Genomic DNA, 18,461 nt, shown 5'->3' with positions numbered 1-18,461 from the left:
CAAGTCTAGATGAAAAGGTGGATACTTCTGGCATAAGAGAAATGGGAAAAATATTTAAATATCCAGATTGCAAAGGAACAATGAGATCATAGTTTAAAATAGTACATAGGTTGCAAATCTTCAAATCTAAGATAAGTAAATGGTTGCCCTATGTTCCTTCTCTATGCAGTAAGTGCCAAACTAATGAAGCCACTCTAGTTTACTGTTATATAATGTGTCCTTCATCAATACCATTACGATAACATAACACTCTGAAAGTAAAGGTACCTTAAGGGAGAACTTCCTTCATCACTGGTCTGTGTCTGAAATGACCCGTCTTTAAAAGCACTGCTTTTGTACCTTTCAACTAGAGTAATCAACTTCACCTTCAGTAATATATCAGTAAAGTAACAGTACTTCAGTGTGACCAAAGTATTTTAGTATTTGTGCCACGTCTGCAGTAACTGTTGCAAGTACGCAGACAACAGAGTTTTTAAGATAAATTGTCGTGGGGAAAAAAGGAACACGATGTGAAGGTCACTAAAATCCAGATCCCAACCATCCCAACCAGCCTTATTTGACCATTTATCTTTTTTGAGAAAAATCAATCACCTGCTGAGTAATAACACTCATTTCTGTTTGAGTTGGTTGATTAAGTGAATGACTTTCACTGTTAGGAAATGCCCACAGGGCTTTTGTTTATGAGTTACCTTCTGCTCTTCATGCTGAATACAAAGGCAACATCCTTGGCTGATAATAACTTAATGCCATTTGTGGTGTTTGTTTGGTATGTGCAGTGAAGAGGGTTGTACAGTGGGAGTCTCAGCAGCCCTGTGAATATAAGCTTAACCTCCTTGTGTGACCTGCCGGCGAGACACTGGTACCACCACACCATGTGTGAGTCTGCAGTGAGGCTGAGAATCCAACTGGTTTGGTTGTATGAAAGTACAAACTGGGAAGAAGTTGGAGTGGAAAACCCTTTGGAAAATAATGGTTTATAATGTCACTCAGATGGTTTGTGTTGTTGATTATTTCCTGCATACAGATATGCAAATATTGGTCATTGTATTTAGGAGACTTTGCATGTTGTTACTTAATGTTCAAACAGTGCTCAAAGTAGATAAATAAATAGTATTTTATTTTAATTACTGATCAGAGAAAATATCTACATAACTCATTATAAGTAACGTGAAACTGAGGCAGCCATAAAAGTTTAATCTCAGACGTGTTGGAGCTTTTTACTTGATTATGTCATACGTAAACGCTGGTGATTAAGAGTCATTCACGTTTGGATAGTAATTTGATTCATTTTCCACTTCATGTGCAGCATTTATTTATATTGGTAGTCCCAGACATTGGCGTAAGGCAGAGGTAGACGTGACACACCTCCTGTCTCATGGAGTCATGGAGAAATTATTTGGCTTCACCTGCCTTCACTGAGGGTGTGGCTGCACATGTGACTCACTCATATCGACCATCAAAGCGAGGGATTTGGCTCAGCTTTGAAAGAACGCCACCTCTACAGATGGTAATCCTCCGGGAGACTGGAGGACACTGTCTGTCCACAGACATTTCCTTCCAAAGCTTAGATCGTCACATGATTACAAAGCATTTGATTTGGATAAGGCATTCCCTCATTAAGGCTGGTTGTATTGAGCAGATATGCTTTGGTTGGCTCCTAACCTGTAAAAACATTTTCATCCTGTCTTATTATAAAACTGTCTGGTTGTGTTAGTTTCACAAACATGGACTTCAAGTGTTTCTTTAAGTGTGGGATTTCTGTTAAAAAAAACGTTTTTGCTCTAGTGTAGAATTAGGATTACATTGAATATACTGTATGTACTTGTGTTGTTGAGGTAGATATGTTAATAGAGATGTTGATACAAAGGATTTTTCTTAAAACAGATGACTGAAATGAAAATGTACATTTATGTGTACATTATACTACAGCCAACCATAACACACCATCCTTTCTGCATCCTTCACAAACAAACCTTTTTCACTTATTCTCTTATGTTGCTGGTTCTGTATTGTTTATTATTACTGCTTTAATGCTGTTCAATTGTTTTGTTGCTGTAAAGTGCACTGAGACCATGTTTCATTTAAAATTAAAATTAAAAATTTGATTGATGATTGATTGATTTACACTTTTCTAGGGCTGCAAGTAATTTTCATTATCGCTTACTCCCTTATTTGTTTGATTAACTAGTCAATAGTTGAGTCTAGTCAGAATATAATAAAAAATGTCTCAAGGTAACGTCTTCAGATGGCCTGTTTTCTCTGTCTAACAGTCCAAACCCCAAATATAGTCGGTTTAGAGCTGCAACTGTTAGTTTAATTATCAATTAAACTGCCACATATGTCCTTTAATCATTTAGTCAATTGAATTTCCAAAATTAGTAAAAAGAAAATGCACATCACAATTTACCCTAAATCTAAGGTGTCTGACCAACAGTCCAAAACCCCCAGATATTCACTTTATGGAAGGAGTCCCTGACTGTCGTTCAATTTTTTCAACAACCATCAGTTCATCTGATCGATTACACACTTGGCCGGTGCATTGCCGATGGTCCCCAAGAAAGTGCAGTGTTGAGTGCGAGCTCTTGAGATCTACGGGACATATTTATTAGTAATGTGTAACTACCACCAGAGGTACACTGTGTAGTGTATTGAGAGGGGACCCCTATTAACTGTTACACTGCTGAACGCTCACTACAGTTAATTAAAAAAGAACAGATGAAGAAAGAGAGACCATAGATGTTACATTGTAGCAAACTCAAACATTTCATGGTTCAGAATGAACGCTTTTGTTCCCAGAAATAGTCTGTCCAAATAGCTAGCTGATGGCAAATGATGCAACCACTATGTCATGGCAGGTGTATTGCTCAGGACCAAGGAAGCGCAGTGCTGAGTGTGAAGTTGTTTGTTTGGATGAGCGGTTCTCAAGAAAGCGGCAAGCAGCAATACCGGAGGCCAAGCAATCGGCCGTCCCGAACAGGCTCGTTTTGAACGGGCACTGCACCAGTTGATAATATAAAACTGAAAAGCAGCAAAACTTGCATTTAAAAAGCTGTCGATAGGGAATCGACTAATCGATTCATAGAGCTCCGGAAGTTGACGTCACGCAATCCCAGCATGCACCAGTCAATATCAAAACGCCACCATTTTGGCAGGAAAGTGGAGAGCCGAGCGCCAGAGTCGGAACCGAGCCAGAGTCATTATGAGTTAGCTACGTTACTAGGTAGTTGCTCCTATTGTAATTTGCTGCCCTTTTCAGTAAACACCATGGTTCAACATGGTGGATAGCTGCTGTGCGCAGGGATGCCAGAACCATCGGGAAAAAGATAAAGGGAAAGCATTTTATAGGGTTCCTAAAGATCCCGAGAGAAGAAGTAAATGGATTGCTGCCATAAAACGTGCTAGAAGCAACTGTGGTTAAGCCAGCTGATCTGCATGGTCAAATCAACAACACAGCTGACATATGGGAGCAGCACTCACCCAGTCCAGCTGTGCAATTACAGTGGGCTCCTAACACAACCCCCATCACTCCTGACAACCACCCATGGCTTCAACTGAGGATCATTCAGTCTCTGGGAATGACTTACCTGTAATAAAGATGTAATGGCATTTTTGTGATGAAAAGTGCACTGATATAATGTACGTTAGCCAACGTTAGTAGCTAACCGTTGGCGAACGTTACAGATTAGCCAACGCTAGCTAGCTATACAAGTTATAACACTGACTGCATTAACGTTACACTTTAACTTATCCTTCCAGTGACGACAATGCAATTTTTAGCCAGTAGACTCCAAAGCTGAATATTCATCACAGATCCAGCTGATTGCGTCCATTGGGATACTGAAGGTCAGGGACGCTTTCCGTTTCACCTGTAAAGGTCGTAAAAATAACTCCGGGAGCATTATATGGATCACTAATGTTTAATCGATCAAGTTTTGCTTTATAGCTGCCTATGTCTTTTGAATTAAACTCGGATGGGTTGAAATCCGTGCTGGCGCCGTTCATTTTTGCCACTACTTTCCTGCCAAAATGGCGGCGTAAACACTCAAGTCACGTGACGCCCGGAGCTCTATTGACTAATCAATCAATTAATCAATCGACGATTCCTTTTTGCACTACAGAGTGGTCCATTTCACATGGAGGATCTCAAGTAAGACGAGTATCTTTTATTGATGTCATGCCATATCCTTGAGAAACATGGATATACTGCTGTGTCAGTGTGGTAATAGTGGACAGTGATAGATAGCTTCAGAGCCAGCCACCTTCAGACACAATAAGCAGGAGGGTCCCAGTAATCTCCAGGGTCGCTGTATGTCTTCCTGTGTAGATGACCTCTGCTCTGATGAAGACATGTTTCATCCTCAGTGAAATCCATTAGGTGCTTTCTGTGGTCAACTGAGACTCCCTGCTAGTGCACGTTACTTTATCACAAAGCAAAAATTACACCTTTGGTATAAAGCGATGTATCCTTTGCAGTAGGGCAGCATGGTGTATTTAATGTAAGAGTGTTGTATCGTTTATCTCTTGTTTCACATTTTTGCACCACGCCATATGATTTCCAAATAAACAAAGCACAGACTCGTTTCTACTGTGTTTCCCTCTCTGTGCTACAGGATCCATGACCCCTATCCATTACAGGATGAGGTATCACTTGTTCAAAGTAAAGACAAAGAGAGAAAGAAGGCCTGTGTGTGTGTGTGTGTGTGTGTGTGTGTGTGTGTGTGTGTGTGTGTGTGTGTGTGTGTGTGTGTGTGTGTGTGTGACCTCAACCAGTGTGCATGTATGTGGAAAGGCGCACGTCAGCTACGGAGAGTACTTTACTGCTTTACCTGTGGTAGTGCAACATCAGCAGTCTGAGCCCCCCAAACACACACACACACACACACACACACACATTCACAGGCATTAACAGAGGCAGAAGGAACACTCCTCATTCTGCCTAGTTACACCATTTCCCCACTGCATTCCTCACACCGGTGCAGTCAGAGCTCATACACATCCACACTCATGCACACAAATATGTGTACACACACACACACACACACACACACACACACACACACACACACACACACACACACACACCACACACATTATTCTAACTGTGTGCTACTAGAGAGGCAGGGCTCTGGTTTCATTCAGGCTTCAGGCAGCTGTGAGGTTAGAGTCTCATGTTTGCGTGCAGTGGCTACTGGGAAGATATCAGCTCGGGTGAGTCGCTCCAAGACAATAACACTGAAGATAAAGCAGCCTTTTTGTACCTGAAATCTTGGACTTATATTTTTTCTTTTTCATATGTGGTAATGTGCAAGAGAACATTCTTCTGTACTCCTCTGTGTTCTTAGGACAAAGTCAAATGTCTTAAGGTGGTATTTGGTGGTGTTTCTGTGCCAGTTTAGTCTCTCAGACAGCATGAACTCTTCATGAGTTTTGTGCTGAACTGTGTTCAGCACAAAACTCCTTACTTATGTCATACAGATGCCATTTACTGCAACTTAATAGTGCTTTTTACTCCCAACCATAATGAGCAGTTAATAAATCCATGCATGCACTGTTTAAGTGGATGCAATTTATCTTACAAGCTGGATTTTATGATCTAACCCAATGTATATTCGGTGTAATTTATGATATGTCAGTTTATTTTATATATTTTCATATATTGATATATGTTCAAATGTGGATTAAATGGATACACGTTTCTCTAAAGAATGTGATCCTAATCAGCCCTCTTATGAGAGAATTAAAGGAGATTAGGAGCTGCACAAAGGGATGGAGACCACTGCCGATTGGGTTCAAGGGGTCATTAGTGATTGGGGTTGCATTTCTGCTCAGTTCATTCAAAACTCTTATTCTCATGTAGGGCCATGCCTTTGTTCCTTTCCATTAGCAGGGGTTTGACTTTATTCCTTTTACTCTTGCCTCATTTCACAGAGTTTAGCCCTTTCAATGTGGAGCACAGTGACTTTTAGCTAAGATGAGAATTCCTTTTGTCCCTCAGGAAACTAGCTGAGAGGAAGCAGCTGCAGCTTGCTGCCATATTGCTGCTGCTCTGTGGATTTGTCATTTCCTGTGGAGCTAGCTGGTATGAGTAGAAATAGTCCAAATTCTGTACTAGGCCTTACTGTGTTTCTCTCTCTACAGAAAATAAAATGAAGACATGGAGATAACATTGTCAACTGGATCATTGTTTCACTCTCACAGTTTGAATGGATTTTAGCTTTGGACATGCAGGCATAGACTTGTGACCAGACAGTTTTTAAGGAGATAACAGGACGCTGATCATTTCCAAAGACGTTTGGACTGATCTTCAGCCAATGGCTACAACAGAAACCAAAGTTGCCGGCAGCAGTAGCACTCCGGGTCTGTCGTGGGCGCGGGTGTGTAAAGAGTGTGGCCAGCAGCATGAGGGCTTGGACAGCCACCTGTATGAGTACCAGGATGAGGTGGATGATGAACTGGTTTGCCACATCTGCCTGCAGCCCCTCCTCAGACCTATGGACACCCCTTGTGGCCACACATATTGCTTTCATTGTCTGAGCAACTTCTTGAAAGAGCAGGACTTCTGCCCTGTGGACCGCCTGCGGCTGCAGTTACATCAATGCCGTCCCTCCAGTCTGCTGGTTCGGAACCTGCTGGACAAGCTGACTGTGATGTGCCCCCACGCTGCAGAGTGTCAGCAGCAGATGCAGCGCTGTGAACTGCAGCCTCACCTACACAACAGGTGAGACTCTGAATGGGATGCTGACAGGTCATGACAGTCATTTCAGTGGATATTGTTAAACCTTGACCTGGCTAAAATGATTGGTCACAGTGTGTTATTTTAGACAGGAATGAAAAAACAAATATTCCCCCTCTATCAAATAGAAAGGGGTGTTCACAATATTACATATTAATGTAATGTAATCCTGTACAATGGTTTAACAAATACTACTTTTTGAACCTTTGGTAATAGGTGTAGTTTCATAAGATTTATGTTATGCTGCAGCAGTGGTAAGCCAACAAGTACCTAATACAAATCAGAAGTTTTCACCAACAACAGAATTTGTTTCACACAAATTATTAAGATAATGCATGGATGATACATCACTATGGTTGGAATCCTGGATTTCATCAATTTGTCAAGAGGCACAGAGAGGCTTTTAGCAGGGATTCAAGGCACGGGTTCAAATGAAGGCCAAGGCATATCGGGGAGAACCCGGGAATACATCTGAAGAGTTGTATATTACAGTGGGTAGTATATTATAGTGCAAGGTCGTGGGCATGTAAGCAAAGCAGTGAGCACAGGGTAATAATTCATAGCAACATAATGCTGTATCTAAAAACATGACAATGACATATTACTTCCAAAGTTGAATTAAATTGTCTCTAAGGTGTTGAACTGAGCCATCCTACTATTCACTGAAAACAAATCCGACTGACTGGTCACTAAGGGAATAGTTTGACATTTTTGGAAATACACTTTCTTTTTCGAGAGATTGATATCACAGTCATATCTGTCAGGTTAATATGAAGCTAAATTAGCTTAGGTTAGCATAAAGATTGGAAGCTTGGGGAAACATCTACCTTTGGGTTTGTTCCTCTTAAGTTCACTACTTCACACATTTTAATGTTTGTTTAATCCATATGAAATTGAAGTGTAAAAATGACAAATTTCGGCTGGCTGTAGTTTCATGTATATCATACAGACATGAGAGTGGTATTAATCTTCTCATCTAACTCTCTGCAAAAAAGCTTCCCAAAATGCTAACTATTCCTTAAAGTGGATGGATGCCTTTTTTTGTAAGGTGTAAATGTCAGTTCTCCCCTATACATAACTGCATGCACGCATTTCCACTTGAAGGTAAACATAAGATCTGAAGTTGAAGTCATGTCAAAATAATTTGGACTACTTCTCAGGAATGTAAAACAACTGTCATCAAAATTGTTTGTTTCTCTTCTATGTGCACTTTCAAAGGCTGTGTTTTCCCCTTTTTGAAGCTGTACCATTTATTGTCCCTCTTTGAACACAGACTTTTAATTATTGAGCTTAAGGTGAGGTGCGGGTCAGTCGACTTGTTTTTCACATGGCCAGTGTGGTGCTTATCATCTTGGTGGCCAGCCATGACGCATTCAGTTGTGGGTGGCAGATAGTCCTGCTGCAGCCTCTCTGTGCAAACAATATGGAGACAAAGTTCAGGCATATGGAACAAGCAGCAGTCCAAGCACTCTGACTGACTTAATCAGACTCAACCTGTCTCGCCCAGACACCCTGCAATGCAGTGAAATTGTCTATTCATCTGCATAGTGCTTCTCTTCTGAAACCTGTGAATGAATATTCTTTTCTTGTCTCCTTTTTGCCCTCTCAAAACACTTTAAGCATCCATTTTGTTTCACACTCCTTGGTAACCTGAAACATTTTAGAACATCCCCTTTTATTTCACAATAAAGATTGTGTTGTTTCTAAAAGTAAAATCACTGGTTGATCATTAGCCATATCATTCGCTTTACTAGTTTCCTCCATGTTCCTATCTTTCCTCAGATGTCCTGTTTTTAGAAGACTGAGGGAGGAAGCAGAGAAGAGGAAGAGGCCCTCGTGGAATGAGCTAAAGGGGCGTAAGGGTGACGGAGAGTCGTCTGGTGATGCTAAACATTCAGCAACGCTTCCCCAGCATCCCACCAGAGATCACACTGAGCCTGGGCTGATTAATCCTGCCTATGAAGAAAGTGAGGATGGTATGGAGTCATTTTAACATACTAACAACCACCACTATATCCACGATTCAGTCCCATGAGTCTGTTTTCTGTTCAAATAACAAAGCACAAGTACGGCGACCTTTCTGTTTTCTTTGTACCCACGTACAAACAAACAAAATAATTCAAATCAACACTTCTATTGAAATGATTTGCAATAGGAGGCTGGTCATACTGTGGCTGTGAGTGACACGGAATAATGTTTATAGAAGCTTCTAGGTTGAATGGAAATAGCTTCCTCACTTGGGGTGATTGCAGAAAACCTAAATTCTTGCCTTTCCCCCTGTGCCTGTGTGGATGGTTGTCGAAACACACGGACAGAATGGTGATGTTTTTAGCCTTAAGGTTTTGATTCTGAGTCTGTCACAGGTGACTCATCAGGCAAGTCGTAGGAACATGTAGCACCTCACAGATGTAGTAACCAGACAGTCTCATCACCGGGAAAAACCCTCAAAGCAACCTGCAAGCCAGAACGAGAGGCCAATTTCCACTAAAACATAGTTGCCAGGCAACTGGTAATCAGTGTACGCAGAGAAGTTTGCATGGCAGGCATTATAATATCTATTTTAATCAGATTACTGTTTTATGCTCTTAAAATCCCGTAAAGGAAATAAAATGAGCTTACACGTTTAAATTCTGCAATTAAGCTTTATATTTATTGATTGTTGAAATATAATTTTTTTTTAGCATAAAAATAGTAGCACGTTGAATTTTCCAGGTTATACTATCTCTTGAATTCATGCCTAAAGCTACATCCACACTAATACGTTTTTGTTTAAAAATGCATATCCTTTGCTACGTTTACACCTCGCGTCCACACTACCCCGCTGTGTCCAAGTCCCTAAAAGCAGACATTTGGAAACACTGCTGATCCCGTTCAAGTTTGAAAACTCCGGTGTTTCATTGTTGTCTGGACGGGCAGAAATGGAGACCTTTGGAAACTACGACGCAGACACCCACGTTATTCAGTCTTATCAGTTAGGTAGGCCTTAGTCTGGATCAACAGACTATTCTTTAAGTCATGTTTTTGCACTCCCAGGTAAGAGTGTTATAACTTCCTATAGGAATGATGGATAGCGCATTGCTATTGCACATACTGTTTGTTTAATAGCAACTTTTTTTAAAGTGTAATCAGCCAACAAGAGCAGAGGAGTGGGAGTATTTGCTTCATAAACAGTAATAAACAGCTATATGTATTCCACTTATTTTAACTGTTCCACGTCCCTCCAGACAACACCCCCTTGCGGTCCAGTCTGGTGGCCGAGGCCAATGTGGTGGAGCTGTTCAGAGAAGAGCCCGAGGAGGATCTGGGCCTTCGCATTGTGGGGGGGAAAGACACACCGCTAGGGAACATAGTCATCCAGGAGATTGTCCGGGACTCGCTAGCAGCTCGCGATGGCAGACTGGCCCCAGGCGACCACATCTTAGAGGTGAGAGAGACTCAGAAACTAAATGAGAAAAGTCAAGTACTCATCTTCCATTTTTCAGCATGGGAATTCAGACATATCCTAGTGGCGTAGCGTGACACAGTTCAGTTCAGCATATTTTTGCATAAACAATTTGTCATTGCATTCTCACGGTATTGTGAACATGGTGCTTGATAAACCGGTTCTTAGCTCAATGGTTACAAGGCGTGGTAATATGTTTATAGCTTTACCTGATTGAAACATTACATTTTATTACAATATCCTAGAGCCCAATGTGACATCTTGGTTTTGTCAGACCAAGAGTCCAAACCAAAAAATCAAAACATTTTCTATAATGTAAGAACTTGGAGTCATTAAATGTTTGGCATCTTTGCTTGAAAAATTACTATAATTCATTGATTCATTTTTACTTGCAGAAGACTTATCTATTAATCTTCTAATCGTTGTAGCTCTAGTTCCATTATGATATTCCAATTTTATAGACATTTTATTATCTAAATATTGGAGTTCAGTGTCAATACCCATGTAAATATTATAAACATTCATGAACTACTTGAGTATGGTTTATTTGCAGTAACACTTTTGTTTTCCACAGAGGAGAATGGAAGTGCACAATGTAACTGAAGATTTAAATAAGTTGCAGTTTGCTGTCCTCCAACAATGTCCTCCTTGTATTTCTACCCTCTGGATCTCCTGGAACATGGTAGCGCTGTAAACCGAGCTTACAAACTATTTGAGCTTCGGCTCTGTTGCTTTTCCTCCGTAGCCAACCAATCCCAAACTTGGAAATGCAAACAAAAACCTGCCTTCAGGATGTGAAACATTAGCTGCAGTTTTTTTTGGCTTTGTGGAACGCTGGTGGATGTAAAGAGATACAGTGAAGACGAGTGAAGATTGCGTCACTATGATCATTCTTTTTCTTACCCTTGAATCGATGCATTGATTTTTATGAAGGACAAATTTCACATCAGATTTGTGAGGCAAATTTTGTTTAGAAAGGCTCTTATTTTAAACAGAAGAGGCAAGCTGACGACAACTTGTATCTAGTATTTGTTCTGGTTCTGATCATTCTGATGCAGGAAATACAGATATGTTATAAAAGTCAGATATGTCAGATGGCACAATCAATTGAAACAGAGCTTCAAGGGGCAAAAATCTCACTTTTCTGCTCAACAAAAAACATCTCATAACTTTTTGTAGTGCCAGCATCCACGTGCAGCATGTACTGCAATGTTTGTATTAGGCTGCTGCACCACTGACTGTTGTTTCTTCTCTCTGTGACGTTGTGTCTCCAGGTGAATGATGTCAGCCTGGCTTCAGTCCCCCATGCCCGGGCCATCGCAGTGCTGCGGCAGCCTTCCCTCCTCAGGCTCACTGTTATGCAGGAGAAAGGTTTCAAATCAAGGGATCCACGGTCTGATCACCACCCTTCCTCTTGCACCACTTCCACCGCCTCCCAGCCCTCTCACAGTCCCCATGGCAACGCTACCACCAATAACAACCCCGGCACAGTCCTGCAGGTGACGCTAATGAAGAGTCAGCGCACCGAACCGCTCGGCATCAAACTCATCCGCAAATCTGATGAGAGTGGGGTTTTCATCCTGGACCTGCTGGCTGGTGGTTTGGCAGCCAAAGACGGAAAACTGAGGAACAATGACAAGGTGTTGGCCATCAACGGACATGACTTGAGGCACGGTACACCCGAGAGCGCCGCCCAGATCATACAGGTATATTAAAGGACCGAAGATATGATTTTGTACATTTTAGCACATTAACTACAAATAACCCACTCTACATTATCAAAGACATTTTTCTAAAGCATGCCATAAGTATAAAGACTGATTTTCTTTCTTCCAGGCTGAGTTTATTAAGGTATGTTGAACATTTAGTTGTTGTGATAATGTATTTGTGAGCATGGACTAGTTTGAAATCATTTGTGTTAGTGCATTTAAGAAATTACAGACAGATTTGGGTTGAAAAAAGTATTGTATTGTATTATAAAAAGTATTGCACAAATGAACTTCTGAGAAACAAAGAAAACAAACAGAATGCAAACATGGACATTCTGAAAAGAATAATGTGAATTATGAAGTTAAATCATAAAAGACTGATGTTCGGCTGTTGTTAGTTTCCCATCATCACTTGTTGGGGTTTCCCACAAACACTTGAATGCAGAAAAAATAAATACTTTCAGAACAGTCACTGCTTTCCAATGATTTAACATTAACAAAACAGGTCTAAAAGCCTCAAGCCTCATTCACTTGGTTAGAGAATTCATTACACCACACAACAGAAAAGTGATGCAGTTGCACGGCGCTGTCATTACCATGTTTTCATGAAAATCCCGATGTTGCAGTTCATAAGCTATGTGCTTGTGTGTTTTGAATGTCATCACTCAATCTTTCCCACACTGGGTGTTGAATACTTAAGGCTGTTTTATGGTTGTGCGTTAACTCCACGCCGTCGCTCCTACGGCGTTGTGACCCTTTCGGAGTTCTGCGTCAACACTAGGAGGCGTGTGGTTTCCGGAGAGTCAATTGCGAAACTCTTTGTTTACTTGTGCGTTGGTGTTTGCCTCGAGCCAGCGTGTGTGTGTGTGTGTGTGTGTGTGTGTGGGGGAGTGGGTGATAGAGCGAGGGAGAAAGTGAGAGAGTGACGGCAATTGTCTTCGGAGAAAGTTATGACTCTAGAGTCATAGTGAGAGAAACAACGTGTCTCCCCTATGCTTTCTGACCACGGTGGGAAATCTGTAGCAGGAAAAGTTAACCCTCTCCTTGATTTAACGTTGTTTATGGAGAAGGAGAACCAAGAAATGAGTCGGGGGAAATGCAACGCTACCAAGCCACGGCCGAGCGGCGTGCGTGGTTGTGACGTGTAGTTAAATTTTTCGAGAGGTGCATGTCAGGCTACGGCGTAGGGTCCGGCGTAGACGCAGAGGGGTCTGCGGGGGTCTGCAGGGGTACGTTGTCGATTCTACGCAGAACCATAAAACGGCCTTTAGTTAGATACTTCCCTTTCCGTGGAAGTTTCATCACCTTAAATATGATTGTTATTTCAGTGTTAACAAAAAAACACAGAGAGGAGGGATGGAGAGAGAGCCTGAATGAGGCAGTAATACGTACATTGACAGTAATAATGCTTTGTTTACATTTCTGATTGTGTATTTGGTATGGACCATTCAATTCAAATGTGACTGTGAACTAAAATAAAACAGCACATTGTAGTTTCTGTATTTATCACCAAAGCATTTATCATTAATACAATTAAAATGGGGAAAATGTGAAGAATTGCATTGCAGGTTGATTTAAGGTGTGCACCCCTACATTTTCTGCCTGTGTCCCTAAAATTTTCATTTAGGGGCTACAGTGCTGCTAGTAAAAAAAAAGTTAGTCTGGAGGCTGCCAGAAAGGTAGCAAATCAATTTGACAATCCATAATCATCGGCAGTAATATAAATTAAATGTTGTGAATTGCACAAAACATATAAAACTTCCAAAATGAAAACCCAAACCTTTTTTGTGTGCATTTAGGCGAGTGAGGTGCGTGTGAACTTTGTGGTGATGAGACCTGCAGAGACTCAGGAGGAAGGAGGAAGCAGCAGAGAGGGACAACACAGCAGAGCAGCCAGGAGGGCACCTGAGATGCAGTACTTCAGGCGCCGGTCCACCTACATGAAGGTAACACAGAACATTTCCTCACATACTAATGCTCAAACTACTTATTGAATAACATGGTTTGTATCTACATTTATTTGGGCCCTTTCCAGCTGTTGCAACTCCCTTATACACCACTAACCGCAATGTTGTTCGCGGTATCTTACAAACTTTACATGTTTCTGTTTACACAGTGTAATTGTGATGACCGCTCCTTTGTCAGTCACACTCAGTTGTACCATACACTGTCAGTAGGAAGAAAAGCAACCCCCCCCCTCCCCAGTCGGGGGTGAGAGGCTTTGAGAGCAGACACCTGTGTCAGTGATCGGAGATGAAAGCCTCCCTCTGTCCTGATCAAAAGGCCTGGGGTGCTGCTCACTCTGCCGCTACGGGGCCACTGTCTTGTTGTTTTTTTGGTTGTTTCTTTGGGTGGCAGAGGATCAAAGCTGGTAACAGTTAGCTTTCGCCTGCAGAGTCAAGCCTTTTCGTCTTGCTGGGGGGGGGGGGATGGGTTCCCTGCTGGGGGGAGGAAGAGCCCCCTCCTCCCCCCAGCTTCCCTTCTGATGGTTTACAGACTCCAGAGAGAAACAAGGAGGCTGGTTGAAGCTGTCACTTTCCACACATCTCTTCCACTACGAGAGCTTAGTGTTGATCCTCACACATTACCTCTACCCTTACCTCTCAGCTCCTTCTCAAATGTTTCACATTTGTTTCTACGAGTGGTTTTGTAAGAGGAATCAATTAAGTCAAAGGATCCTGGAGAGGCTGAAGTGTGTGTGTGTGTGTGTGTGTGTGTGTGTGTGTGTGTGTGTGTGTGTGTGTGTGTGTGAAACAAAATAAGATACAACAATAATTCTTGCGGAGAATTTGTGAAACATGGCGTCCTGAACAAGGCCAGCATATTTAAAAATCCATACGGTGATGTTGATCAATATTGATGACTTGTCGTTGCTTGGTATTAATTTGTCTCACTGTTTATAAAGGATCCTCCAGGTGGGTTTTCCAGCCAGGAGAAGACTGTGAGCCTGAAGAAGGAGCCTCGGCTTTCCCTGGGTATCACTATTGCCGGGGGTAGGGACTTTCGCAGCCGTCTGCCCGTTTACATCACGAGTGTGCAGCCTGTCGGCTGTCTTCACCGAGATGGCACCATCAAAAGAGGTACAAAGCAGCATCTGGTGATGTGTGGTATTGACGTTTTAATAAGGAATTTGTACAAGAAGCTTTAGGCTTTGCAATTAGTCTTTGCAATGTTATTAATCATGGCGAGGGCTGCAACTAACTATTATTTTAATTAGTGATTAATCTGACGATTATTTTCTCGATTAATCATTTGTCTATAAAATGTTGAAAATTGTGAAAAATGGCAGCGTCTTCTTGTTTTGTCTGACCGAAAGATAATAAGTTTCCTATTATGTACGACAAAGAAAAGCCCCAAATCCTCACATTTGACTAGCTGAACCAGCAAATTTTCAGAATTTTTGCTTAAAAAATGATGAAAATGATGATTCGACTTTTCTGTCCACCAACTAATCAATTCATCAACTAATCGTTGCTAACTAACCGTCTATAAATGTAAATGCACAGAGAGGAGTTGTGAGTGTATCAAGAGTAGGTTAGTAATTATGTGGGAACATTTGAATAAATACACTGAAGTCAGCATCAGCAAGAAACTGTTTATGGGAAACCATTTCCAGTTCTGTTTGCAAATCCATTACAATGTGACAATTAGCTAAAAGGGAAAAGGGCAATTCTCTTTTCACTTGCTTCTATTCAGCGACACAATGTGGACACTTAAACAGAGGATGTATGCTAAAATAGAGGCTTCACACTGACTTCTTTAGGAGAGGTGTGGCCTCCTTAAAGTACATCCACATTAAGACGTTTAAATTTGTAAACGCATCCTTTTCTCTCCGTTTCAGCCCTCCCTCCAGACTAAAAACTAAAACAGCGTTTTTCTCCTCCCAAAATAATTTCTCCAAATCGTTTTCACACAATTTCGATGGCTGTTTTTATCCAGTCTTATCCATATGGTTAAATTGACAGCAAATTGAGTTCACCGCTAATTAAAAGAAATTAAATTCAAAACTAATCCTCATGTTGAACACAGAGATCCTCTTAAATAAAATGTCTCTGTCCCTGTTTACAACATCATCTGTGTCTCCTCAGGCGACGTTCTGCTGAGCATCAACGGTGTCGATCTAACCCAGCTGACCTACAATGAGGCCGTTTCTGTGCTAAAGGCTCAGACAGCTCAGTCCCAGGTGACCCTCCGTGTCATCCAGACCCTCTCCGAGGACTCAGAGGAGGACACAGAGGCTGCCAACAAGGACGAACTGGACACTGTGGACGACCCACGAGACGACGCCCTCAACTGGACACCGCTGTGGACTCGCTGGCTGGGACTACCCAGGTGTTTGTCCACAGACACTTGTTTGTCGTGTATTCTGTTCATTTTGATGTGAAAGAGTTAGCACTGACTCTGCCCTTGTCCTTTCAGTCCCATGCACTGGTGCCGGGACATTGTCCTGCAGAAGACCAACAACGAGAGCTGGGGCTTCAGTATCGTCGGCGGCTACGAGGAGAGCCACGGCCAGCAGCCTTTCTTCATCAAAACCATTGTGCCTGGTACACCTGCTCACTTTGATGGACGCCTCAAGTAAGTTGAGCCCAGTTTGACACCCACATGACGGAATGAGCTCCTGCATCCTTTCATCACTCTTACTCTCCATGTTAATGGTGTGTGGTTCCCTCCAGGTGCGGTGATGAGATTGTGGCGGTGAACGGAGCCACAACAGTAGGAATGAACAACTCCTCTCTCATCCCCATGCTCAAGCTGCAGAAGAATAAAGTCACATTGACTGTGGTGTCTTGGCCAGGGAGTCTTGTGTAGCAAAACACGCCTGCCCCATTCACTCTCTTTTCTTTCTATCACCCTCTTTAATTGCTTATAGCACACACAGATCCTCGCCCTGTTCAGCTGCATTCTTGACTGGGCGACTCACTGTCCCTTCCATATGTAACTCATAGTTATATTTGCATTGTTGTTCAGTCTTTTGATCAGTTATGTAATACAGAACATGTGTGATTATGAACCATCCTGTGTACAATGGAAAGAACTTTCCCAAGCATGGTCTCAGCAGGCACCTGTTTGTTTCAGTGTCCTCTCACACTCAAAGGGCAGATGATTGCACAAAATGGGTTTAATCAGGGTGCAAGAATGATGACAATCAGTGAATTATATCCTAAGGACACTGGAAGGATGATTTTGCTTTTTGGAACACCTTTTTTTAAATACTTCATGTATTTTTTTTTTGCTTTCCTGTTAAATAATGTTATCTTTTGTGTGATTCACATAAACAGCATCCAAAGATGAAATGTAGTTCTTACGATATGTGTAGACAGTTGTGATGAAGAATTATAGATGGTTACATATAATAAGATGGATGCTGACTGTAAAGACTCATGCCAAAGACAGAAACAGCACCCTGTCCTGTAGCTTTTATACCATGTGTGAACTTTATTTACATTGCACTTCCAAGATGTGCAACAGAAGCAGGAAGCCGTGATGGAAATTCAAGTAAATTGAGACAAAGTGACGTTAAGGATAACATCAACAGCAACTGCAGCGACCAAAACTGACTTTGGTTTTAACAGGAAGGTTGTTGAATAGACATACAGTCCCTTTTGGTTTAAACTTAACGGGAAACCTGCATAGACCATTTAATCAGAATTGCATTGGTAGGAAACGGCTTGGGTCGAAGTTTATTTTCCTAGGTAGCTGTTGATATTACAAATTCTGCAACAGGAAATACACTTTTATATTGTTTAAAACGGTGAGCTGGTCTATAGAAGCAACTGATTCTGTGATGAATGTTTGGTCTTAATCAAACATGGTACTCTATAAATAAGAAATACAGCAGACATGTCCATTGAGCAGTTCTCTGTATTTATTGTATGATATAATACTGAATTACTTTGATAAGCGGGTGCCTTGTAGACATTGAAGGACAAACCAGAATGTATACTTGACTTAAATTTTCACTGTACAAAAATGTGTTTTCCCCTCACTATTTCCTCTCATTATATTATATTATAGGAGTTTTAAAGGAGAACGGCCTTGTTCAGATACATTTGTGTTACCTCGTTCTTTTTGTGTCAACACATTCCCAGTGGCCTTTCTTGTGTCATAATTGAGACAAGACTTATAATATAGAATAATTCAGAATATTGTTTTGAGTCAGAGTGGCTGTGACATACAATATATACAGTAGGTAATGTGTGTATTAACCCGTCCACTGTTTCATTATGTTCAATAAAATCTTAACAAATCAAGCTGTTCTGTGAATCATGGCTTCTAACTGCACTGTGGGGGATGTCACATTAAGCGGTATGAAAGCGGAGCAGTGCTGACAAGATCCCACAGAAAAGTTCATCAGTGTAGCAAAGAGCAAGGGACATAATTTGAGGTAAGATAAAATATTTCAGATTCACGATTTGTCCTGGCTAAAAGCCCCTATAGTGTCAGGAAAATGGTCACGGCAAAAAAGAATCACTGCAACTTGCATGTCAATGTGAAAATAAATGTTACTGGGCTTCATAAGCTGCTACTGGTTACAATCTCATGATGACCAGGGAGTTCAGAGGGGTTTTGTAGT

At 41.5% G+C, this 18,461-nt stretch overlaps 1 protein-coding gene across 5 annotated transcripts in view; it reads left to right on the top strand.

Annotated features, from left to right (window-relative positions):
- The window catches only part of lnx2b (ligand of numb-protein X 2b), a 32,672-nt gene extending 14,534 nt beyond the window's left edge, over positions 1-18,138 (top strand). For 3 of the 5 annotated variants that reach the window (XM_036001837.1, XM_031302976.2, XM_031302977.2), the window contains 10 exons: positions 6,139-6,718; positions 8,516-8,709; positions 9,958-10,157; positions 11,450-11,881; positions 12,012-12,026; positions 13,684-13,830; positions 14,790-14,964; positions 15,973-16,216; positions 16,304-16,462; positions 16,561-18,138. In XM_036001837.1, coding sequence (XP_035857730.1) covers positions 6,312-6,718; positions 8,516-8,709; positions 9,958-10,157; positions 11,450-11,881; positions 12,012-12,026; positions 13,684-13,830; positions 14,790-14,964; positions 15,973-16,216; positions 16,304-16,462; positions 16,561-16,696 — 2,109 coding nt within the window. In that variant the 5' untranslated portion in view covers positions 6,139-6,311 and the 3' untranslated portion in view covers positions 16,697-18,138. The remainder of the gene's footprint in view (positions 1-6,138; positions 6,719-8,515; positions 8,710-9,957; positions 10,158-11,449; positions 11,882-12,011; positions 12,027-13,683; positions 13,831-14,789; positions 14,965-15,972; positions 16,217-16,303; positions 16,463-16,560) is intronic. The other 2 variants (XM_031302979.2, XM_031302980.2) reach the window with 2 other exon arrangements.
- The last annotated feature ends 323 nt before the right edge of the window (positions 18,139-18,461 follow it).

This window comes from Sander lucioperca, chromosome 1 (assembly GCF_008315115.2).
Source record: "Sander lucioperca isolate FBNREF2018 chromosome 1, SLUC_FBN_1.2, whole genome shotgun sequence".
Classification (NCBI taxonomy): domain Eukaryota; kingdom Metazoa; phylum Chordata; class Actinopteri; order Perciformes; family Percidae; genus Sander; species Sander lucioperca.
The sequence above is the reverse complement of the archived record's forward strand: the minus strand, read 5'-3'. Positions and strand labels throughout refer to the sequence as shown.